The sequence below is a fragment of the Heptranchias perlo genome, chromosome 32, assembly GCF_035084215.1.
Source record: "Heptranchias perlo isolate sHepPer1 chromosome 32, sHepPer1.hap1, whole genome shotgun sequence".
NCBI lineage: Eukaryota > Metazoa > Chordata > Chondrichthyes > Hexanchiformes > Hexanchidae > Heptranchias > Heptranchias perlo.
The window spans coordinates 1,567,438-1,592,592 of record NC_090356.1 but is presented as its reverse complement, the minus strand read 5'-3'; the positions used below and the strand labels follow the sequence as shown (position 1 = coordinate 1,592,592).

General features: G+C 50.2%; 1 protein-coding gene across 2 annotated transcripts; it reads left to right on the top strand.

The window, feature by feature from the left end:
• The first annotated feature begins 1,845 nt into the window (after nucleotides 1-1,845).
• Nucleotides 1,846-24,664, top strand: nol9 (nucleolar protein 9). Of its 2 annotated transcripts, none has more exons than XM_067970170.1 (13): nucleotides 1,846-1,956; nucleotides 4,267-4,883; nucleotides 5,543-5,762; nucleotides 10,112-10,242; nucleotides 11,326-11,470; nucleotides 12,513-12,609; nucleotides 15,027-15,124; nucleotides 16,921-17,082; nucleotides 18,708-19,017; nucleotides 19,352-19,463; nucleotides 20,685-20,862; nucleotides 21,872-22,005; nucleotides 24,220-24,664. In XM_067970170.1, the coding sequence occupies exons 2-13, from the start codon at nucleotides 4,293-4,295 to the stop codon at nucleotides 24,340-24,342; spliced, it is 2,301 nt and encodes a 766-aa protein (XP_067826271.1). In that variant the 5' UTR covers nucleotides 1,846-1,956; nucleotides 4,267-4,292; the 3' UTR covers nucleotides 24,343-24,664. The 2 variants fall into 2 exon arrangements, with proteins under 2 accessions (XP_067826271.1, XP_067826270.1); XM_067970169.1 differs by having other exon boundaries at nucleotides 1,847-1,956; nucleotides 4,264-4,883.
• The last annotated feature ends 491 nt before the right edge of the window (nucleotides 24,665-25,155 follow it).

The window sequence follows — 25,155 nt, the reverse complement described above, 5'->3', positions numbered from 1 at the left end:
AGGGCATTGGTGAGGCCACACTTGGAGTACTGTGTACAGTTCTGGTCACCCTATTATAGAAAGGATATTATTAAACTAGAAAGAGTGCAGAAAAGATTTACTAGGATGCTACCGGGACTTGATGGTTTGACTTACAGGGAGAGGTTAGACAGACTGGGACTTTATTCCCTGGAGAGTAGGAGGTTAAGGGGTGATCTTATAGAAGTCTATAAAATAATGAGGGGCATAGATAAGGTCGATAGTCAAAATCTTTTCCCAAAGGTAGGGGAGTCTATAACGAGGGGGCACAGATTTAAGGTGAGAGGGGAGAGATACAAAAGGATCCAGAGGGGCAATTTTTTCACTCAAAGGGTGGTGAGTGTCTGGAACGAGCTGCCAGAGGCAGTAGTAGAGGCGGGTACAATTTTGTCTTTTAAAAAGCATTTGGACAGTTACATGGGGAAGATGGGTATCGAGGGATATGGGCCAAGTGCAGGCAATTGGGACTAGCTTAGTGGTATAAACTGGGCGACATGGACATGTTGGGCCGAAGGGCCTGTTTCCATGTTGTAACTTCTATGATTCTATGATTCACTGATCCTTGAGGCACCCCACTAGTTACAGCCTGCCAACCTGAGAATGACCCATTTATTCCTACTCTCTGTTTCCTGTCCGTTAACCAATCCTCTATCCATGCTAATATATTACCCACAACCCCATGAGCCCTTATCTTGCGTAACAACCTTTTATGTGGCACCTCATCGAATGCCTTTTGCAAATCCAAATATACTACATCCACTGGTTCCCCTTTATCTACCCTGCTAATTACATCCTCAAAAAACTCCAATAAATTTGACAAACATGATTTCCCTTTCATAAAACCATGTTGACTCTGCCTAATCATATTATGATTTTCTAAGTGCCCTGTTACCACTTCCTTAATAATGGATTCCAGCATTTTCCCGATGACCAATGTCCAGCTAACTGGCCTGTAGTTCCCTGTTTTCTCTCTCCTTTCTTGAATAGCAGGGTAACATTTGCTACCTTCCAATCCGCAGGTTTACTATACCTGACTCTGACTCTGTGGAGGTGCACCCTGTGTATCTGCAGGTTTACTATACCTGACTCTGGGTAGGTGCACCCTGTGTATCCGCAGGTTTAATATACCTGACTCTGTGTAGGTACACCCTGTATATCTGCAGGTTTAATATACCTGACTCTGGGTAGGTACACCCTGTGTATCCGCAGGTTTAATATACCTGACTCTGTGTAGGTACACCCTGTGTATCCGCAGGTTTAATATACCTGACTCTGGGTAGGTACACCCTGTGTATCTGCAGGTTTAATATACCTGACTCTGGGTAGGTACACCCTGTGTATCTGCAGGTTTAATATACCTGACTCTGGGTAGGTACACCCTGTGTATCCGCAGGTTTAATATACCTGACTCTGGGTAGGTGCACCCTGTATATCTGCAGGTTTATTGCTGCTGTTTGTTATTTTTGCTCCCGCCTATATTTGTCCGCTGTCTGGGTTGAATCAGGAGCCTCCTGCTCCCGAACCCTTTCCACCGTGCCGGGAGCCCTGGTCCTGGGAACGCCCGAATTGGTGAAGTTTTGCCGGTTGTGAGTTGGGGGCGAACTCGGTCCTCCCGCTGCGACCTCCCACCACCAGGGGCCGCCACATAGACCCAGCCCCGGGCTCGGTCCTCCCGCTGCGACCTCCCACCACCAGGGGCCGCCACATAGACCCAGCCCCGGGCTCGGTCCTCCCGCTGCGACCTCCCACCACCAGGGGCCGCCACATAGACCCAGCCCCGGGCTCGGTCCTCCCGCTGCGACCTCCCACCACCAGGGGCCGCCACATAGACCCAGCCCCGGGCTCGGTGCCGATCGGCCACCCGCAGCCCTCGGCCCGCACCGTGTGTGGAGCTGCGGAGAGCCGGTGGCGGGCGGGCCGGGATCAGGGCCAGTGCCGGTAAGAGGGGCCCAGGCCTGGATTTATATTGCGCGGCTGCTCCCGTGCCGCTTGTTGTCGGCCAGTTGGGGAGCGGCGGAGGCGGGAGCCGCTCACGGGGGGTGGGGATCTGGGGCCTTGTGGGGCTAAGTGGGGGCGGGGAGGTTATCGGGAGTGTGAGGCATTGGGGAATGTCGGGGGCAGTGGGGGGTGTTGGGGGCAATGGGGGGGTGTAGGGGGTAATGGGAGGTGTAGGGGGCATAGGGAGGTGTAGGAGGCATAGGGGGGGTGTAGGAGGTAATGGGGGGTGTAGGAGGTAATGGGGGGTGTAGGGGGCAGTGGGGGTGTAGGGGGCAGGGGAGGTGTAGGGGGCAATGGGGAGGTGTTGGGGGCAATGGGGAGGTGTTGGGGGCAGTGGGGGTGTTGGGGGCAGTGGGGGTGTTGGGGGCAGTGGGGGTGTAGGGGGCAATGGGGAGGTGTAGGGGGCAGTGGGGGTGTAGGGGGCAGGGGAGGTGTAGGGGGCAATGGGGAGGTAGTGGGGGGTGTAGGGGGCAGTGGGGGTGTAGGGGGCAATGGGGAGGTGTTGGGGGCAGTGGGGGTGTTGGGGGCAGTGGGGGTGTAGGGGGCAGTGGGAGGTGTAGGGGGCAATGGGGGGTGTAGGGGGTAATGGGGAGGTGTAGGGGGCATAGGGAGGTGTAGGAGGCAGTGGGGGGGTGTAGGGGGCAGTGGGAGGTGTAGGGGGCAGTGGGGAGGTGTAGGAGGTAGTGGGGGGTGTAGGGGGCAGTGGGGGGTGTAGGGGGCAGTGGGGGGTGTAGGGGGCATAGGGAGGTGTAGGGGGCAGTGGGGAGGTGTAGGGGGCAGTGGGGAGGTGTAGGGGGCAGTGGGGAGGTGTAGGAGGTAATGGGGGGTGTAGGGGGCAGTGGGAGGTGTAGGGGGCAGTGGGAGGTGTAGGAGGTAGTGGGCAGTGGGGAGGTGTAGGGGGCAGTGGGGAGGTGTAGGAGGTAATGGGGGGTGTAGGGTGCATAGGGAGGTGTAGGGGGCAATGGGGGGTGTAGGGGGCAGTGGGAGGTGTAGGAGGTAATGGGGATGTAGGGAGTAGTGGGGGGTGTAGGGGGCAGTGGGAGATGTAGGGGGTAATGGGGGGTGTAGGGGGTAATGGGGTCGTGGGGGTTCCAGGGGTAAAGAGGGTTGTGGGGGTAATGTTTCAGAGGTACAGGGGGTTATGGGGTGATAATGACACGGGGAATAGGAGCAGGGAGCAATTGGAATTTATTGAGTTGCAGGGATTATGGGGAGTATTCGGGGCTGCAGAGAGTCACTGGAGATTTTGGGGCATTATCGGCAACTACAGGAGATTATGGGGCAGCAGGGAGTAACCAAGCATTATAGGGAGTTAGCGGTTTATGGGCTGCCCGATTGGGTAGAGTCACCGCGCTGGGCTGGTGTATGGGTCCATGAGCTGGATTGAGGCCAGGGGCTGCGGGCTGGGGATGGGTATCCAGGAAGCGCAGGAACCAGAGCCCCAGTGCACTGGGTAATTACTAACAGGGGGACTGATTAACCAGAGGGACACGGTCACTAGGGCAGCAGGTAATCGACTTAACGCTAGCTGTGGTCAGCAGGTAACCAGAAACTGAAGAACAATGAGATGGACTTGTGCGGCACCTTATCACATCTCTGAAACAGCTTGATGCCTTTCGCACACTGAACTGGGTCGTTGAGAGGTGAACAGCCCGAGACCAGAAGTAACGGTACTCAGCAGTGTTATCTTTCGGCAGGCTATGGTTTCCACACTGACCAGTGAAATCACTTAGGATTTAAAATCCAAAGTGCTGCTGTGGGTTCGTAGAGGCCAGGGACAGTAACCCATTGGTTGTAAGTGCTTTGGGTGATCCTGAGGATGTGAAAGACACTATGTAAATGCAAGTTCATTCGTTCTTGCCCAGATGAAGGGATGGGTGAGGGACGAGCTCCCAGCTCTCTCCGTGTGCAGCTTTGAAGAGGTTCACCAGTGCCGTCTGGCTTTCTATCCAGCATTCCTCCCAACGCCACCCCTGGGCTCAGGTTAGACTCTCTCTGGTTTAACTGTTTTAGTGTAGTGGTTAACTGAGAAACAGACAGAAGTCTGAGAGCACAGTAACCAGAGAGATGCTGAAGCCTGACGGTGTTGGGAATTGTGGGCAGGGAGTGCTGTTATCCTGGTCCTTGGAATACCCGTGGAATCATTCTGTGACGTCTATTGATCCATTCATCACTTGGGTGCGACTGGACAAGCTGGATAGTCCAGTTGTATGAGTGACTGATTCTAATATTATTTCTCCTCTTAAGCAGCTGGATTGTGCTGGGACTGTCAGAAGATGAGGGTCAATAGTCCAGGAGCAGCGTGTCCAAAGCAGGCTGTTCCCACAGCAGCTCGGCGCCGAAGGTGGAAGCGAAAGGCCATGTTGGTGCTGACTGACGTGTCGGGGGCCAAGCAGCTGAGTGTGCTGACCCGGCGCTGCTGCCTGCTCGCACCCTGTCGCCGGGGAGTGAAGAGACCGCGCCACAGACACAGCACAAAGAATGCTGCCGTTTGGGAAAGTGCAGAGGAGATGTGTGAGGAGGACGAGATTCGGAGATCAAATGCCGAGGAGGAAGATGACGAGCAGGAGGAGGAAGAAAATATAACGGAGCTCCCCCCTCGTAATACAGGGGGAAAGGTCAACGGTTCACTTAAAAAGAGCAGGACTCAGAAAAAGCTGGCCTGCGTAGCCGCTGAGGTAGATGGAGAAGCAGAGTATTGGAGCATGTGTGCAGACTCATTTCCACATAATGGGGTACTCAACGGTGATTCCACTCAAGATTCCATCGACTATGAAGCTGCTTCCCCTGGAGCCAGTGCCAGGCTGTGTTTCACTGCTGTGAACACCGGGAATGAGCAGAGTCTCGTCCTCATGACCCCGGCACAGGTAGGAGAAATCACTTCATTTTCTGCAGTTTTCTTTCTCTTCCTTCCCTCCTGAAGGTGCTGATTTTCACTGGGGTTCAGGTCCCCTCCTCTCCTGAAGGTCCTGACTCTCACTGGGGTTCAGGCCCCCTCCTCTCCTGAAGGTGCTGACTCTCACTGGGGTTCAGGCCCCCTCCTCTCCTGAAGGTGCTGACTCTCACTGGGGTTCAGGTCCCCATCTCTCCTGAAGGTGCTGACTCTCACTGGGGTTCAGGTCCCCTCCTCTCCTGAAGGTGCTGACTCTCACTGGGGTTCAGGTCTCCTCCTGTCCTGAAGGTGCTGACTCTCACTGGGGTTCAGGTCCCCTCCTCTCCTGAAGGTGCTGACTCTCACTGGGGTTCAGGCCTCCTCCTCTCCTGAAGGTGCTGACTCTCACTGGGGTTCAGGCCCCCTCCTCTCCTGAAGGTGCTGATTTTCACTGGGGTTCAGGTGCCCTCCTCTCCTGAAGGTGCTTACTCTCACTGGGGTATGGTGGCCCTTCCGATGCCTTTCCCAATATCTGCTCCGCCTGTGTGTGCTTTGATTTTTGGAAGCCGATATAACCAAGGATTCCTTGTCCAGAATTGAAGGTGTCCTTTATCACAGTTTTCACCGTGTTCGTTGTCGCTGCTTTCTCTGCAGAGGCTGACCTTCCGAGGAAGGTGTCGCGTGACGTGTCTGTACGGGAGTGTCCAGGTGTTGGGGTTTACAATTGGACAGGGCCAGCCTGCGTGCCACCTGTACTCCTTACCGACACACGCTGCCCTGAGCATCGAGGCACTGCCTTACTATAAACCAGGCCGCACCAAGCGGGAGATGAAACTGGAGGTGAAGGCGATTCTCCGACAGCACGTAGCTGCAGGTGAGGGTCAAGTGTACATGGAATGAATCAGGCCTCCTGCTGTTCGACCAGGATACTTCATATATACATTCTACTGGTCAGTGTGGCAGGAGGCTGGTCTAATGTCCAAGGCAATTATCAGTGGTCACCACACAATCCACATCAGGGACAGCTGGGCTCCCCAACTCGCTGTTTTCACTGCCCCATTTTGATAAATGTAGATAATGTGATCTATCTAAACTTTCACGATTGAGCAGGTTTGGAGTTGAGCAGATAGCAAAACAGGAGGTAACCGTGCTTGGACACTGCCCCTTCACCTCTGAGACCCTGGTTTACATCCACACTGATGGGATGAAAATCTCCTCATTGTTGGCGATGAGCGTCACTTAGACTCGTCCCTGATGAGCATGGGGCAGTCTAGCGGAGTGGCGATGAATCTATAGCATAAAACAGGCTTTCAACTGAGGAGTGATTGGCACTAAAAGCTGGCAGTGTTCCTGAGGAGGCCACAGGATGGTCGGTGCAGAAAATAGAACTGCTGGACGGTCTTGGGCTCTTCTGGGAAGTTAAGAAAGATTATTAGGGCTATGTAGAGGGAGCTTTACTCTGTCTCTAACCCGTGCTGTACCTGCCCTGGGAGTGTTTGATGGGACAGTGTAGAGGGAGCTTTACTCTGTATCTAACCCGTGCTGTACCTGCCCTGGGAGTGTTTGATGGGACAGTGTAGAGGGAGCTTTACTCTGTATCTAACCCGTGCTGTACCTGCCCTGGGAGTGTTTGATGGGACAGTGTAGAGGGAGCTTTACTCTGTATCTAACCCATGCTGTATCTGCCCTGGGCGTGTTTGATGGGACAGTGTAGAGGGAGCTTTACTCTGTATCTAACCCGTGCTGTACCTGCCCTGGGAGTGTTTGATGGGACAGTGTAAGAACAAGGAGCAGGAGCAGGCCATTCGGCCCCTCGAGCCTGCTCCGCCATTTAGTGAGATCATGGCTGATCTGATTTTTACCTCAACTCCACTTTCCCGCCTTTTCCCCATATCCTTTGACTCCCTCGCTGATCAAAAATTTGTCCAACTCAGCCTTGAATGTATTCAATGACTCGGCCTCCACAGCTTTTTGGGGTAAAGAATTCCAAAGATTCATGACCCTCTGGGAGAAGAAATTCTTCCTCATTTCCGTCTTAAACAAGCAACCCCTTATTCTGAGACTATGCCCCCTAGTTTTAGATTCCCCCATGAGGGGTAACATCCTCTCAGCATCTACCCTATCGAGTCCCCTCAGAATCTTGTATGTTTCAATAAGATCTCCTCTCATTCTTCTAAACTCCAATGAGTATAGACCCAACCTGTTCAATCTTTCCTCATAAGACAACCCTTCCATACCCGGAATCAACCTAGTGAACCTTCTCTGAACTGCCTCCAATGCAAGTATGTCCTTCCTTAAATAAGGGCACCAGAACTGTACGCAGTACTCCAGGTGTGGTCTCACCAGCACCCTGTACAGTTGTAGCATAACTTCCCTGCTTTTATACTCCATCCCCCTAGAAATAAAGGCCAATATTCCGTTTGCCTTCCGGATTACCTGCTGCACCTGTATGTTGACTTTTTGTGTTTCATGTACAAGGACACCCAGACCCCTCTGTACCACAGCATTTTGTAGTATTTCTCCATTCAAATAATATTTTGCGTTTTATTTTTCCTCCCAAAGTGGATGACTTCACATTTTCCCACATTATATTCCATCTGCCAAATTTTTGCCCATTCCCTTAACCTGTCAATATCCCTTTGCAGACACTTTGTGTCCTCATCACAACTTGCTTTTCCACCTATCTTTGTATCATCAGCAAATTTGGCCACAAGACACTCTGTTCCTTCATCCAAGTCATTGATATATATTGTAAATAGTTGAGGCCCCCAGCACTGATCCCTGCGGCACCCCACTAGTTACAGAATGCCATTTTGAAAATGACCCTTTTATCCCGACTCTTTGTTTTCTGTTAGTTAGCCAATCCTCTATCCATGCCAGTATATTACCCCCAACACCATGAGCTCTGATCTTGTGCAGTAATCTTTTATGTGGCACCTTATCGAATGCCTTTTGGAAATCCAAATATTCTGCATCCATTGGTTCCCCTTTATCCACCCTGCCCGTTACTTCCTCAAAGAACTCCAATAGATTTGTCAGACACGATTTCCCCTTCATAAAACCATGTTGACTCTCCTTGATTGTATTATGAGTCTCCAAATGTCCTGCTACTACTTCCTTAATAATGGATTCTAGCATTTTCCCAATGACAGATGTTAGGCTAACTGGTCTATAGTTACCTGATTTCTGTCTCACTCCCTTCTTGAATAGGGGTGTGACGTTTGCGGTTTTCCAATCCGCTGGGACCTTTCCAGAATCGAGTGAATTCTGGAAGATTACAACCAATGCATCCACTATCTCTGTAGCCACTTCCTTTAAGACCCTCGGATGCAAGCCATCAGGTCCAGGGGACTTGTCAGCCTTTAGACCCATTAGTTCACCTAGTACTTTTTCTCTAGTGATAGTGATTGTTTTTAGTTCCTCCCTCCCCTTTGCCCCTTGATGTTCTACTATTATTGGTATATTATTAGTGTCTTCTACTGTGAAGACAGATACAAAATATCTGTTCAATTCCTCTGCCATTTCCTTGTTTTCCATTATTATTTCTCCCAGTCTCATCCTCTAAGGGACCAATGTTTACTTCAGCTACCCTCTTCCTTTTTATATACTTGTAGAAGCTTTTACTGTCAGTTTTTATATTTCTTGCTAGTTTACTCTCATAATTTATTTTCTCCCTCTATTATTCTTTTAGTCATCCTTTGCTGGTTTTTAAAGTTTTCCCAATCTTCAGGCTTACCAGTAATCTTTGCCATGTTGTATGCTTTTTCTTTTAACCTGATACCATCCTTGACTTCCTTAGTTAGCCATGGTTGGTTCACCCTTTTTGTGGAGTCTTTCCTCCTCACAGGGATATATTTTTGTTACGAGTCATAAAATATCTTTTTAAATGTTTACCACTGCTTATCCACCATCATACCATCTAATCTGTTTACCCAGTCCACTTTAGCCAATTCCACCCTCATTCCTTTATAATTGCCCATATTTAAGTTTAATACAATAGTTTCAGACTCAAGATCCTCGCTCTCAAACTGGATGTGAAATTCTATCGTGTTATGATCACTGCTTCCCAAGGGATCCTTTACTTTGAGATCATTAATTAATCCTGTTTCGTTCCCCATTACCAGATCCAAAATGGCCTGTTCCCTGGTTGGTTCCCTGACGTATTGGTCTAAGAAACAGTCCCTAATACACTCTATGAACTCCTCCTCAGGGCTATTTTTGCCAATTTGATTTGTCCAATCTATGTGAAAGTTAAAATCGCCCATGATTATTGCATTACCTTTTTTACAGGCCTCCCTTATTTCCTGATTAATATTTTGCCCTACAGTGTAGCTACTGTTAGGGGGCCTATATACTACTCCCACCAGTGATTTATTTCCCTTGCTATTTCTTACCTCCACCCAAATTGATTCGACATCTTGATCTTCTGAGCCGAGATCATTTCTCACTATTATACCAATTTCATCCTTTATTAACAGAGCTACCCCATCACCTTTACCTTTTTTCCTATCCTTCCGAAATGTTAAATAACCCTGAATATTTAGCTCCCAACCTTGGTCACCTTGCAACCACGTCTCTGTAATGGCCACGAGATCATATCCATTTGTTTCTATTTGTTCCATCAATTCATCTATCTTATTACAAATGCTGCGCGCATTCAGATAAAGAACCTTTAATTTTGTCTTTTTACCATTCTTTCCTACCCCGGCCCCATTTGCTCGTTCACTCTTATGTTTGTACACTCTGTCCCTTCCTGACACACTCTGTTTATCATTACTCCCATCACTTTCCTGTACTACTTCCTTGTCTTTTCTCTTTATCAATCTAAACTTCGCCCCACCTGAGCCCTGCCCACCTCTGATTAGTGTAAAGCCTTGAGTAGTTTAAAGCCCAGTGTAGAGGGAGCTTTACTCTGTATCTAACCCGTGCTGTACTTGCCCTGGGAGTGTTTGATGGGACAGTGTAGAGGGAGCTTTACTCTGTATCTAACCTGTGCTGTACCTGCCCTGGGAGTGTTTGATGGGACAGTGTAGAGGGAGCTTTACTCTGTATCTAACCTGTGCTGTACCTGCCCTGGGGGTGATTGATTGGGACAGTGTAGAGGGAGCTTTACTCTGTATCTAACCTGTGCTGTACCTGCCCTGGGGGTGATTGATTGGGACACACACAATGACCTTTCTGTGATGAAGTCGCACTCCTAACCTCTGTGCCTCTTCATTGCAGCTTCAAGACAGACTCTGATGAAGGAGGTGACCTCTTCGTGCTCAGTTCTGCTGTTCGAGCGTCTGGACACCCCAGACACTGTTTTTCTCTCTAGCTTCCCGGAGTATAAGGAAGTCTTTGCTTCACTTTCGGTGAGTTATTCAGGAGATTTGGAGGCACATACTGAGCATGCTTTCTGGACCTTGTTGTATGTGTGCATGTGTGTTCAGGACATGAGGTACAAAGCTTTGTTGGTCTCCCTGTTTGGTACTGAGCCAGATTCAGTCTGGTCTGCGCTAAGTTAACTGACCTCGGTCTGAGATTTTTGGTCTCAGTATCGCTGGGCTAGATAGGGGGATGAAACTGGCCAGAGCTTCTGATCACTAACCATTGTTTGTAATTGAACTAAAACTCACAGGCATCAGAAGTTGATAGAAAATAAGAAACAGAGTGCTTGTGAGATGTGTAATATCAGTCTGGGGGAGGTGTTGACTGGAGTCTTGCAGCAACTAGATACCAAAACTAATTAAAAGCTTTTCCAATTTCCTGGTGAAATTAAAATAGGGAGATCAGTGGAGACCGAGGATGCAGCAAAAGATTTACAGAAGCATTTAGATTGGTTATGGGATTGAGTGAAAAATGGTAAATTAAAACACTGATTAAAGATCGAAAGACTTGCATTTATATATCGCCTTTCACAACCTCAGGACGTCCCAAAGTGCTTTACAGCCAGTGAAGTACTTTTGAAGTGTGGTAATATAGGAAGTAAAGTATTGCACATTAGACATAAAAATGTCCATCAGTAGCATCGAATGAATGAGATTCAGTTATCGCTGTAAGTCTTAAACAGGGGCCTGGATTAACAGAAGACTCATTGCTTTCAGTGCCTGTAAAAGATGGTGAAGGAATTAAGAAAAGCCAACACATCCCCAACAGGAGAAACAAGTGTCCAGAGGTTGTGCTGGGATTTGACGCTGGTCGATGATCACTTGGATACTGTGGGCAATTCTGGGCACCACACCACAGAATGTGCCGAAACTATAGTGAGCCACCTGTCTGTTTATTCAGTATTGAGCCTCGGTTGCAGTCTGCTGTCTGACGCTCTGTCCTGTAGCAGTTTACTGTTGATAACCAGGCCCCTGCCCCTGTTCCAGCCCCGTCTCTGTGCACAGTTCGACATTTCCAATACAAATCGTATGGTGAAGTTAATTTTTTTAATGTTTCTCCCCTTTCAGAAAAGGATGAATTCTGGGAAACGCCCATTCCTTGAATGCTCACCTTTGACCTCTATTGGGGTGGTCCCTCTCCCTGATGACCAGGGGATGAATATGTCGGAGAGCTGGATGACCACTGTGCAGGAACTCATAAAGACGTGTCTGGGTGAGCTGGTAGAGACGTGATGTAGAGGCAAGAAGGATTTTGGTACAAGTTGCATGTGAAACACTGAGTGGTGTGGCTGCTCACCCTGCCCCTTCGGACTAGCTGTGTCGAGGTTTCACCCAATCAAACGTCCAGGCAGGCATTTATTTAACTCCATAAGAACATTACTGGGAACTTTACACCGTTCAAGAGGACAAACTTAAAAAATTATACACCTGTGCCATTACACCATACCGATCCTGGTGTGAAATCGTGCGGGTGGGGGGTGGGGGGAGATTCCAGACTGCCTCATGGAGTGGGGGGGGGGTCCAGACTGCCCTCCGGGGTGGAGGGGGGGGCGTCCAGACTACCTCGCGGTGGGGGGTGGGGGTCCAGATTGCCTCACGGTGGGGGGTGGGGGGGGGGGGGTGAGGGTCCAGACTGCCTCGCGGTTGGGGGGGGGGGGGGGAGGGAGTCCAGACTGCCTCGCGGTGGGGAGGGGTCCAGACTGCCTCACGGTGGGGGGGGGGGTCCAGACTGCCTCACGGTGGGGGGGGGGGGGTGAGGGTCCAGACTGCCTCGCGGGGGGGGGGGTCCAGACTGCCTCGTGGTGGGGGGGGGGGTCCAGACTGCCTCGCGGTTGGGGGGGGGGGTCCAGACTGCCTCGCGGTGGAGGGGGGGTCCAGACTGCCTCGCGGTGGAGGGGGGGTCCAGACTGCCTCGCGGTGGAGGGGGGGTCCAGACTGCCTCGCGGTGGAGGGGGGGTCCAGACTGCCTCGCGGTGGAGGGGGGGTCCAGACTGCCTCGCGGTTGGGGGGGGGGTCCAGACTGCCTCGCGGTGGAGGGGGGGTCCAGACTGCCTCGCGGTGGAGGGGGGGTCCAGACTGCCTCGCGGTGGGGGGGGTCCAGACTGCCTCGTGGTGGGGGGTGGCGGTCCAGACTGCCTCGCGGTGGGTGGGGGGGGGGGGGTCCAGACTGCCTCGCGGTGGGTGGGGGGGGGGGTCCAGACTGCCTTGTTGAGAACTGATCGTGTGTCTCTGTAAACCTTTTGGTTTGATTGTAGAAGATGACGAAGGCTGTCCCATCATCCTGGTGTGTGGAGGGAAGAACGTTGGGAAGTCGACCTTTAACCGACATCTCCTGAACTCGCTCCTGAACCAGTGAGTTTTCCAAGTCTTGTGATCCCTGGCATTAACCCTTCAATGACCGGCAAACACTGGCCCAAGTTTAGAATTTACATTTTTTGGGCACACTGCATCACCAAAGGATAATAGAACTACTGGTGACCTACAGCTACCAAAATTATTAGTTGGGCTATTAAATTTAACTTTTGACTACCTCGTTTTCACATGAGAATGCCTCTCTGAGATGGTGAGCGTTCGCTCCAATATCCACGTGGAAGGGCCTGAGCTAATTTTTGTTGTCCCTGTAACTGAGTTAACGAATTCATTTTAGATGGATTACCGCCTGCGTTGCTACGGCGATTGTAAAGCCTGGGCTTTGGTCCCCGCGGATAGGTGATTTGTCTCCTGTTGAACTGTTGCAGGTGGCTAAAGTCCTGGGTACTCAGGGATAGGATAGGGCTGAGGGGGTAACTGTACTGCCAGGTGTGGCGCTGAACCACGCAGACCCACAGCTCCCAGGTTCAGTCCCTGATCGGTGCAGAGTTAGCAGAGCCTAGCTGGGGCAGCAGGTCATGTGCTGTAATTGGCCTCAAAGCTCCTGAGCAAAGGAGATGACATAATTGGCCAGGATTGCTGCTCCTGATCACCATTCTGTGATTCTTGCTGGAAGGTGCACATGAGGACAAGATCGGGCTCCATAGAAGGTTCCAGCACAGAAAGAGGCCATTCGACCCATCATACCTGTGCAGGCTCTTTACATCAATCCAGAACTAATCCCACTGCCCCACTCTCTCCCCATAGCCCTGCATCAATCCAGAACTAATCTCACTGCCCCACTCTCTCCCCATAGCCCTGCATCAACATCAATCCAGAACTAATCTCACTGCCCCCCTCTCTCCCCAAAGCCCTGCATCAATCCAGAACTAATCTCACTGCCCCCCTCTCTCCCCAAAGCCCTGCATCAATCCAGAACTAATCTCACTGCCCCCCTCTCTCCCCATAGCCCTGTATCTTCCTTTGCTTCAAATATTTATCTAATTTTCCCTTAAAAGATGCAGTGGTCTCTGCCTCAACCATTCCCTATGGCAAAACATTCCAGGTACCAACAATCCACGGTGTAAAGGAATTTCTCCTAACCTCTATATTGGAATATAATGTGGGAAAATGTGAAGTCATCCACTTTGGGAGGAAAAATAAAAAAGCAAAATATTATTTGAATGGAGAAATATTACAAAATGCTGCGGTACAGAGGGATCTGGGTGTCCTCGTACATGAAACACAAAAAGTCAACATACAAGTGCAACAGGTAATCCAGAAGGCAAACGGAATATTGGCCTTTATTTCTAGGGGGATGAGTATAAAAGCAGGGAAGTCATGCTACAACTGTACAGGGTGCTGGTGAGACCACACCTGGAGTACTGCGTACAGTTCTGGTGCCCTTATTTAAGGAAGGACATACTTGCATTGGAGGCAGTTCAGAGAAGGTTCACTCGGTTGATTCCGGGTATGGAAGGGTTGTCTTATGAGGAAAGATTGAACAGGTTGGGCCTATACTCATTGGCGTTTAGAAGAATGAGAGAAGATATTATTGAAACATACAGGATTCTGAGGGGACTCGATAGGGTAGATGCTGAGAGGATGTTACCCCTCATGGGGGAATCTGAAACTAGGGGGCATAGTCTCAGAATAAGGGGTTGCTCGTTTCAGATGGAAATGAGGAGGAATTTCTTCTCCCAGAGGGTCATGAATCTTTGGAATTCTTTACCCCAAAAAGCTGTGGAGGCTGAGTCATTGAATACATTCAAAGCTGAGTTAGACAATTTTTTTGATCAGCGAGGGAGTCAAAGAATATGGGGAAAGGGCGGGAAAGTGGAGTTGAGGTAAAAATCAGATCAGCCATGATCTCACTAAATGGCGGAGCAGGCTCGAGGGGCCGAATGGCCGACTCCTGCTCCTGTCTCTTATGGTCTCTCTCTTTGCTCTCCATCTGATAATTTTAAATTGATGACCCTCATCACTGACTCTCCGGTCAGAGGGAATGCTTTTCCTGTTTATTCTATCAAAACCCTTCATAATTATAAAAACCTCCTATTAAATCTCCTCTTACCCTTCTCTGCTCCATTGAAAATAATCCTAGTATTTCGAGTCTCTCCACAGAACTATAGTTTCCCATCCCTAGCCATCATCCTGGTGAATCTACACTGTACACGCTATGGCTTTAATGTTCTTTCTATAATGGGGGCACCCAAAACTGCAGATAGTACTCTAACTGTGACCTAACCAATGTTTTGTATCAATTTATCAATAGTTATTTACTCTTGTATTCTGTGCCCTACTTCTAAAACCCAAAAGGTTGTTCTTTTTATGGTTTTCTCTACCTGCAGGGTTAGTCCTATCTGTGAAATGTTACTGCAGGGCCTAATAAAAAGTGACTCCTCTCCTCTTTCCCCCAGTATCCCATGTGTGGAGTTTCTGGAGCTTGACTTGGGTCAGACAGAGTTCAGTCCTCCTGGCTGCATGGCACTACACCTGGTGACCGAGCCTACCCTCAGTAAGTAGACTACAGAGCAGCGTTAACGCCAGTAGGCTGTAGAATGCCCTGAGAGTGTTGGTGCGCGCTCTCACGAATAGAGCATAAGGAGGTTACAGATTAAGGGAGAAGGTAACCCTGCGACCAAGTACCATCACTGCCACCGGGAACCTCGCATAATAGACTGGAGTGACTGCTTCTCCAAATTCCCCTCCCCTTCGCCCTCTTTCTGGGACAGGCTGGTCAGGAGCATGATACTCAGATCAACTTCCAATCTCGTGTGGGGAGAAATGGGACAACAGGGACAAACCTTACCCCTCCATTCTATTGCGGCCCTGTCTTGCTCCAATGTGACATCAGCACTGTGCTGGCCCAAAGGCGTTTTATATTTTGAAAAGTATATTTTGTGTTTTGTTTGTGGGGCTGTTCTGTCGAGCCCCGTGTTCATCCATGTCAGGCAACGCCGAGCGGGAGTGAATTAAGGTGTAGTGTGTACCTGCTTGGTGTCTGTGAGTCTCCGCATCACTCAGTGTGGCTCATACAGGGGTTTTCCCCTCCAGTATCTTGCAGCAAATAACTCGATACTGAGGAGGGAGAGAGGAATGAAACCCGCCTGGCCTTACATCATTATTGTCTCCTGTAGTTGCCAGCCAGCCAGTGATGAGTGCTCTCTGATATTGATTTATTGCATGTGACTGCAGTAATCTCACTGCCTGTTATTCCCGTCTTTATTCTGAGCTGATTTGTGCCAGAATGTTATGGTCATTCCCCCGTCACACCTTTGTGTCAAGTCGTCACGCTTTTAAAAAAAAAATGATGGTCTGATTTGATTCTTATTCTAAAGCGTAAGAGGATTTCAGTGCACGAGCGTGTGCCCGTCAGTGCACGAGCGTGTGCCCGTCAGTGCACGAGCGTGTGCCCGTCAGTGCACGAGCGTGTGCCCGTCAGTGCACGAGCGTGTGCCCGTCAGTGCACGAGCGTGTGCCCGTCAGTGCACGAGCGTGTGCCCGTCAGTGCACGAGCGTGTGCCCGTCAGTGAGGGGTCTGTCACATGCGCCCATCAATGACAAAGAACCCAATTGGTTTAAAGCGATGACTAATTATTTTTGGAGTAATATTAAGGCCTTTCTGTTTTGCACGAACCTGACAGGCAACCCTGGGAGGTCAGTTTGACACAAGAATACTCACTCCCTTCCTTTCCATTGCTCCAGTACTAAGCCTGAGCTTTGGGCGATATGTTCAGTAGATGGTGTACACTGTTGTACTGTATTCACAGAGTAGGAGTGGGGTATCTGACGGTGCTGTGCAGTAAGGTTTCCGAATAGTCTGCTTCTAGACTGGAACAACGTTTTTTAAGTATCTCGAAATTTCCGCAATCTAAGCCAGATAGCCAGAGGTGGCATTAGTTAGGAATGTTATCAATGAATTTTCATTAGCTGCAAAATTTAGATTTGAGGTTAGGATCAGATCAGCCATGATCTTATTAAATGGCGGAGCAGGCTCGAGGGGCCGATTGGCCTACTCCTGCTCCTATTTCTTATGTTCTTAAAAGCAAACCACGGAGTACAAACCCTGATCCACTACCTGCCCACTTCAGGTTTTTAATTTGGGGTAAGGTGATAGCCCTTAGCAATAACATAACTCTGGACCTATCCTTCAACACTGCAGCACCTTCTGACAAGTGTATGTGTGTTGCGCTCTCGTTCGCGCTCTCTTTATCTGTTTCTCTGCCCCTGTCTTTGTCTCTGTCTGTCTGTCTGTCTTGTTCCTTTCTATTATCGTCTGGTTACCACTCCTTTGCTCTGTCTCCACAACAGGCCCTCCTTATATGCACCAGTGTGAGCCCCGTAAGATGGTGTATTATGGTGACGTGTCCTGTGAGCGGGACCTGGATCGATATGTGGAAGCTGCGAAGTATCTATACATGGGATACAAGAAGGAAACACCACTGGTCATAAACACCATGGGCTGGGTCAAAGGTCAGATTAAAGCTCTCCTGTAAAATCTAATGACTATTGTTGATGGATTTTCATTTTAGCCTTTTCCTTGTCTCCCCTCCTCTCCAAGGGTGCTGACTCGTGCTTCCCCTCCCTTCCCCCATTTTCCTTTGCCCCCGATGGCACTTGCTCCCCCACCACCCCCCCCCCAGTCTGTCGTTACTGTTTGTGGAATGTGAGCCAGGTGCTGCTGTTGTGCAGGAGGAGCCTGTGCTGTGCCGACTCGCTGTGTCGCTGTGCCGTCACTGCTACTTACCTGGATCTGCTGCTGTTGGGTTTTGACCACCTGCTCAGTCCGTGATGGGTTGAGGGTTCACGGTGTACTGACCATGTTTCTCGGTCTGCTAAATGACACAAGCAAAAACCCAGCAGTATCTTCAAAATATTGAGCAGCTCACTGCCACCTGTGTGCCCGATATGCAGTACACACACACTCTCCCTGTAGAGTCCCTGTCTGCCCGATATGCAGTACACACACACTCTCCCTGTCGAGTCCCTGTCTGCACGATATGCAGTACACACACACTCTCCCTGTAGAGTCCCTGTCTGCACGATATGCAGTACACACACACTCTCCCTGTAGAGTCCCTGTGTGCCCGATATGCAGTACACACACACTCTCCCTGTCGAGTCCCTGTCTGCACGATATGCAGTACACACACACTCTCCCTGTAGAGTCCCTGTCTGCACGATATGCAGTACACACACACTCTCCCTGTCAAGTCCCTGTCTGCACGATATGCAGTACACACACACTCTCCCTGTAGAGTCCCTGTCTGCACGATATGCAGTACACACACACTCTCCCTGTAGAGTCCCTGTGTGCCCGATATGCAGTACACACACACTCTCCCTGTCGAGTCCCTGTCTGCACGATATGCAGTACACACACACTCTCCCTGTAGAGTCCCTGTCTGCACGATATGCAGTACACACACTCTGTAGGGATACATCCCACTTTTGGAAGTCGAGAGATTAGGCACAAGTCGGCAGACCCAAGGTTTAGGGACCTCCCAAGGATCTTGGTCCAGACACCTGGAAGCCAGCTCAGGTTTCCTTGCAGGCAATCAAACCACGCGTTTCTGGATTTCTTTCCAGTTGGGAGGTTTGATTTTCTGCCATTTCTTTGCTTCTTACAGTTACCACCTTGCCAACAGCAGAGTGCTCCTGTGTATCTCGCCGCTGTGTGGTGCTGCAAGTCCTTGTTTTCCTGCTGGAAAGGGTACGGTAGTGTACGAGTTCAGGTACTGAACTAACAACTCGAAGGTCATGAGTTCAAATCCCACCGTGGCAAGTTGCAAAACTGAGTTTGTTAAATGTGGTATTGTAAAAAAAAAATGACTGGATTCTTGGAAAAACCCAGCTGATGTCCTTTAGGCAAGGAAACCTGCCATCCTTACCCGGGTTAGTCTATGTGTATCTAATCCCACACCAACGTCATTGACTCTTAACTGCCCTCTGAGAAATTTTAAAAAAACAAGTCCCTTTTTTTTGGAGCCCCAGGTACTGAGCAGAAACAGCCCCACGGGTCTGTCTGATGTTTATGGCCTCAGCCCCTCGCAAATCCGTCTGACCTTTCTTTGTCTCCCTCTTTCTCCCCCTGATAGGGTTCGGTTTGTCGATTCTGATTGACCTGATTCGGCTCTTGGCCCCAACACATGTGGTGCAGCTCGGTACCACCGAGGGGAGCCAGGATCCAGCTGCTCTCACACCCGAGTTCGTGCAAACAGCTGCCGGGTGGCACACCAAGGGAAAGCATCAAATTCAGCAAAAGCCGGTGGACCTCAGGATGCACTTGAACTCGTCAGAGGAGGAGGATGAGCAGGAGGATGGTCTGAATCTGGTTCCAGGACTCCAGGGGCACAGGCTGATGCGCATTCAGTCCGAGTTCCCTGGAGCAGGAGATGGAAGCTGTTTGTAAGTGTAAAACTGAGTTAATTATCTTATTGTGTTAATGTGCTCACATTAACCCAAAATGTAAAAGCAGAGTATTTAGCTTAAACATTCGCTCCCACCTGCACGTTCCCCTCCAAGTCACATACCATCCTGATTTGGAAATATATGTTGCTGATTTGATGCAAGACCCCCTTACCCTCCATGTTTGTGAGCGATGGGAAAGGCTGAGAGGGTTGTGTGGGGCAGGGCTCCGGTACGGGCAGGGTTGGGTGTTGGGTGTGTGTTTCTGGGTACAAACAACAGCCAAACCTTGCTGTCCTGACGTCCTCTTGTTGCTGCTGATTGTGTTTTTCAGGAAATCCCGCAGCAACGTGCTGAGAGATTTGGCTCTTCTGGGTTCTTTCAGCCACATGCAGCCATCGGACACTGGGCGAGCCGTGCCCTTGCACAGCATGCTGCCCTATCAGGTAATCACCACCCCAAGAGTCTCCTTTTCACATTCATCTCTGATTATTTCTGTCAGCTGGGTGTTCGATCCACAGTACGGGCATTCCTCTGAGCTCCAGTTGTGTAGCGCAGTTTGGTACAGCGCGCATCTTTCTGTGGGAAGTTAGGTTAACGCTCCTGCCTCGTAGGAGAGCTTTTAGTTTGGTTGCTCCCCTCTTGGAGAGCCAGCGTTCTGACTCTCGGATCAGCCATCAATCCATCAGCAAGCAGTTCAGGATCGTGGACATCACAGTCTAGAAATGGGATCGTTTTGGACTTGGGGTGTGATCCCAGTGCAGTGCATGCGCCTAAAGAGGCCGGTGGTAAGACTGCGGCACATTGCTGCACCGACCTCATTAGGAAACTACGGGCTAGCTGCGGGCTCCAGTCCTGGCCCCAGAGACAGCTCGCCAGTCACGGGGTAGTCAGTTCAGTTGGCTCGGACGCTGGCCGAGGGTCTCGGGTGAATCCTGGGTCGGGGGTGGGGGGAGGAGGGATGAGGGATGAACAGCCGCTGGCAGCGGCCTGTGGGTTTAATATGGTGCCAGGAGCACTCCTACTCTTCCAGTCTTCACATTGAGGTAAGTTTAAAAAAAACGGGAAACACATAATTTTAAAAACCTCTATTAAATCTCCTCTGCCCTTATAGAAGTTGTCCTCAAGTATGTCCTCATAACTAGTTCACCATCCATCAGGATAGCGAGAACAAAAGACTGAGAGGTGGAGGTAATAGTGGGATTTGTGATGGGCAGGGCTGGTACATGGGTTCTGAGGGGTAAGACATTATCATCAATGAACAGACATTGTTTAATCTTTGCCTGATTGAACCCTAAACCTGGTGCTTTCATGTGCATTACAACTTGTTATGATTGAGTGAGCTACATATTCAAGTATTAGAGGGGGAGGGAACTAGGGTCCAGCATTTTAAACAGTCAGGACCAGGGTGTCTGGAAAAGCACATCAGTATATAAAATTAAACTACGGTTGAGGAGATACATTTTTAAAGCAAGGTGTTTCGGGTTGGTTTCCCTTTTAATCAGCAGGTGGTGTTAAGTAACGTGCCATGCTGGTAGCTTTGGGAATCACATTGGGTGCTGTGCCCAACAGGTAATGCTCGGTTCGTTGTGCGAGCAGTATTTGGTGTCAGGCGCTGGGTGCAGGTTTGTTCCACTTTGTGAAAATGGGTGCATTTTGTTTTCCAGGTGCCATTTAGTGCAGTCGCTCTGCACGTGTTGCACTGTGATGTGACTCCCACCCACATCTTGTACGCAGCCAATGCCAGTTTGGTTGGGCTATGCAGAATACCAGATGGCATCAGCTCCCAGGCAGATAGGCCGGTGTTACTTCCACGGGCTCCGATATGTGACTGTTTTGGTGTCGGTAAGTGTTGTGAGAGACTTGTACCAGATCACACACTACGGGTCACAAGTGCGCTGTTCACAGCCCAATCTCCTAATACTGCCAGAGTACGGGTTGGAAGGTGAGCAGTTTTATGGAGCTGAGGTGCAGGATAAGCATCAGTTGTGTACGTATTGTATTAGTGAATCCTTTCTGCAGCTGAACGATCAGTTCTAATTCATGAACTGGGCATCCCTGACACACTCTGGTCACTCATGTTCAGATGCAAGCCATAGGGGTATCCATATCTCCCAGTTACTTTTATGTGCAATCATCGATGTTATATGGGCAAACATGGCAGCAAGTTGTGCACAGCAAGGTCCCACAAACAGCAGTTATGATATTGGTTGAAGGAGGCATGTTGACCGGGACACTGGGAGAATTACGTCCATGTGAGCAGGCTGAAGGGTGCTCAGTTTAATGTCTCCTGCGTAGGTGGCACCTCTGACAGTGCAGCGCTCCCTCAGTACTGCACTGCAGTGCTGGCCTAGATAATGTGCTCACCTCTGTGGAGTGGCGTCAGGCAAGGGTGCTATCCGCTGAGCTAAGCTGATGTACGATCTTGTTACAATGAGTGTTGTTAGAATGACATTGCTTTCTAAATCCTGCTTAGACCAATGGCATGGATGTCTGCTGGCTGTCTCTCTCTCTCTCTCTCCACTGGCTGCAAGGATCCTACGTGAAACGAGTTAGGGGCAGTTTCAACCCAGCAATGGGTGCTGTCCCACAGCACAAAACTGCCCCTGATGTGCCTCTAAATCTCACTCCGAGGCCGGCCTGAAAGGTAAATAATTGTCTCCAGGATAGTCCAGGTGTGTGAGGGGGTCATTCCCTTGTCACGAGTGTGCCGGGCTCCAGTGGTCTTTAAGCAGAGCCACAGTAATGTGGACAGTATTGAGCAATTGTGTATCACAGGCACAGCCCGGTCTTTAATCTTTAGGGTTTCTGGATGTTGTGTACTTAGAACTAATTTTTGACCCTTTCTCTTTAGGAATTATTCGTGGTATTAACCTGGAGAAGAGATTGTATTATGTACTGACCTCGGTACCTGTGGCCAAGCTGAGGCAGGTTAACTGCTTGCTGATTGGGGCAGTCACCGTCCCCCATTCACTTTTCAGGAACCAGGTAAGACAGAGGTAACGGGGTGCTGGTATATCTGGGGGGGTAACGGGGCACTGGTATATCTGGGGGGGGTAACGGGGTGCTGGTATATCTGGGGGGTAACGGGGTGCTGGTATATCTGGGGGGGTAACGGGGTGCTGGTATATCTGGGGGGGTAACTGGGTGCTGGTATATCTGGGGGGGTAACGGGGTGCTGGTATATCTGGGGGGGTAACGGGGTGCTGATATATCTGGGGGGGTAACGGGGTGCTGGTATATCTGGGGGGGTAACGGGGTGCTGGTATATCTGGGGGGTAACGGGGCGCTGGTATATCTGGGGGGTAACGGGGCACTGGTATATCTGCGGGGGGTAACGGGGCGCTGGTATATCTGCGGGGGGTAACGGGGCGCTGGTATATCTGGGGGGGTAACGGGGCGCTGGTATATCTGGGGGGGTAACGGGGCGCTGGTATATCTGCGGGGGGTAACGGGGCGCTGGTATATCTGGGGGGGTAACGGGGCGCTGGTATATCTGGGGGGGTAATGGGGTGCTGGTATATCTGGGGGGGTAATGGGGTGCTGGTATATCTGGGGGGGTAACGGGGTGCTGGTATATCTGTGGGGGGTAACGGGGTGCTGGTATATCTGGGGGGGTAATGGGGTGCTGGTATATCTGTGGGGGGTAACGGGGTGCTGGTATATCTGGGGGGTAACGGGGCGCTGGTACATCTGGGGGGTAACGGGGCACTGGTATATATGCGGGGGGTAACGGGGTGCTGGTATATCTGTGGGGGGGTAACGGGGCGCTGGTACATCTGGGGGGTAACGGGGCACTGGTATATCTGCGGGGGGTAACGGGGTGCTGGTATATCTGTGGGGGGGTAACGGGGTGCTGGTATATCTGTGGGGGGGTAACGGGGCGCTGGTATATCTGGGGGGGTAACGGGGCGCTGGTATATCTGGGGGGGTAACGGGGCGCTGGTATATCTGGGGGGGTAACGGGGCGCTGGTATATCTGGGGGGGTAACGGGGCGCTGGTATATCTGGGGATAACGGGGTGCTGATTTATTTGGGTGGGCGCGGGTATTGCTTGTAACCCCGTACTCTGATGGAGAAGTTACTGCAAGGTGTCTGTTTGCTCGATATACGTGTGCTTCAAATGTATCTAACTCGCTGCTTGCTCCTGCTATTTATATTGCGGAGGTGGATGGTCCTTCACAGTGACAGAAAGTGATTCTGCCTCAGAGCTTATTCCCCGTTTGGTGGGAGGGAGGATGGAAGGGCTGGGGAGAGTGCGAGGGGAAAATCACATTCCAAAAACAGGGTTTGCAGCCCAGTGTGAATTGCATTGTTGCAGCACTGCAAGAGAATGGAGCTTATCACAGCACTGGGGCTTGTCCTCAATTACCAGACTGTGGCAGCCCAGGAGCAACAGTGAGTACATGGATCGGCAGAGAGATCAGTGCAGGCCTGTGGCAGGTGTAAACTGAACTGTTCCGGAGCGTGTAGGGATCAGCACCAGTTTTGTCCAACAATTGCTGGCCATTTTCTGATGGTGCTGATAAGATAATGATGGATGAGGGAGGTCATTCATCTATCCAGATATCCCCCACTGCAGCACCCAATTGTTTCTGAAATGTTTCCAGGGTTCTTGCCTGCCCTACTCTATCCGGAAGTCCATTCTTGTGTCGGTTTCTCTCCGTGTATCAGTGCTAAATTTGCCTTTTACTCGTTTAAACCTGTAACTCCTTGTCCTCTCAAAATGTAATGTAACATTCCAGATTAATCTTTTCCATTCCCTTAACTATCTTATACACCTCTATAAAACACTCCTCGGGGCACGGGTTCCATAGGTTCCAGCTGCATCACCTATTGGGCCATTCTTTGTGTGACTCTAGGTAGGACCTGCTGGGCTGTTTGACTCTGGGGGTGTGATCAGTGTATCTGGTGAGGGTAGTTTATCGTTTGCTGCTGTATCCCCTCACTGAGGAGGGATGGCCCTGTCCTCTTCAGCTTTGGGTTACCTCCATCTTCTTTGGCCCAATGAAGGGCCCAGGTCCTTAGTGCCAGGATTGAAAAGAGTGGGAGAGAATCGAAGTTAAACCGGGAAGCAGGGATTCCGGTGATGGTAAACCACGGTTCCATCTCCAGCCTGTGGAGCAGAGTGACCTGGATCTGTCTGGCCCAGGAGAGTCCCTGCTGTTGCTGACTGTTTTTGTGTTTCTGTTTCCCTTTCAGCCTGGAGCGGTGGGAGAGGTGCCGTATTTGACGTCCGACTATTCCTTCAGTCTTTCTGGAGCTGGGAAAATTAAAGTTTGTAAACAGCTGAGGAGACGGGAGCATCTTAAAGCTGCGTCTTAATTGGGGGAGAACATCTCCTCATGTTTACATAATGGGGGGGAACATCAATTCAAGTTGAAATAATGGGGGAGGGTATACGGGCAATGTTTGGTAATGGGGGTTAATGGGCACTGTGCCTTATTGCAGCGTTTAGGGTTCAATACATGGGGGTTGAGGGGTGAAGTGCAAGGTTCTGCAGACCCTTTTTAATGTTTGTTTTAGCCCCTTTTCCCCCTACCCCCTTCTCCAGCCTCAGAATGTTGCTCAGTCCAGACCCAAATGGGAAATCTTTGTTTTAAAGTTTGTTGAGCATTTGTTGTAAATAAAGGATCACTCGACACTCCTGCTCTGGTTTTATTTTGTCATGTGTCGAGTTTAGGGCGGTTTTATTTCTTGGGGAGGGCTGTTGGTGTCTGCCCTCTCAGATCCCAGGGCACCATTTTGAAGAAGAGCAGGGGAGTTCTCACTGTTGTCCTGGGTCAATATTTATCCCTCAACCAACATCACTAATACAGATTATCTGGTAATGACCACATTGCTGTTTGTGGGACCTTGGCTGCCACGTTTCCTACATTACAACAGTGACTACACTTCAAAAAGTACTTCACTGGCTGTAAAGTGCTTTGGGACGTGCTGAGGCTGTGAAAGGTGCTATATAAACGCAAGTCTTTTCTTTATTACGCATTTCTTTATTTACTAATCAGAAATGCAATTGGCCACATCTGGATTCTCAATTAGCCAGATGCTGCGAGTGGTTAACATATTGGGCAACACTGGTGTAGACCAGCTGTGCTGGGGCCAGAGGTAACCTTTGCTGTAGTCACAAAGACAAAC

What these genes read in the sequence shown, in the direction of transcription:
- nol9 (XM_067970170.1), top strand. Translation starts at nt 4,293, where the DNA reads ATGAGGGTCAATAGTCCAGGAGCAGCGTGTCCAAAGCAGGCTGTTCCC. An exon ending in CTGAACTCGCTCCTGAACCA is followed by an intron (nt 12,610 to 15,026) that starts GTGAGTTTTCCA and finishes TCTTTCCCCCAG; the next exon opens with TATCCCATGTGTGGAGTTTC. An exon ending in GGTGACCGAGCCTACCCTCA is followed by an intron (nt 15,125 to 16,920) that starts GTAAGTAGACTA and finishes TCTCCACAACAG; the next exon opens with GCCCTCCTTATATGCACCAG.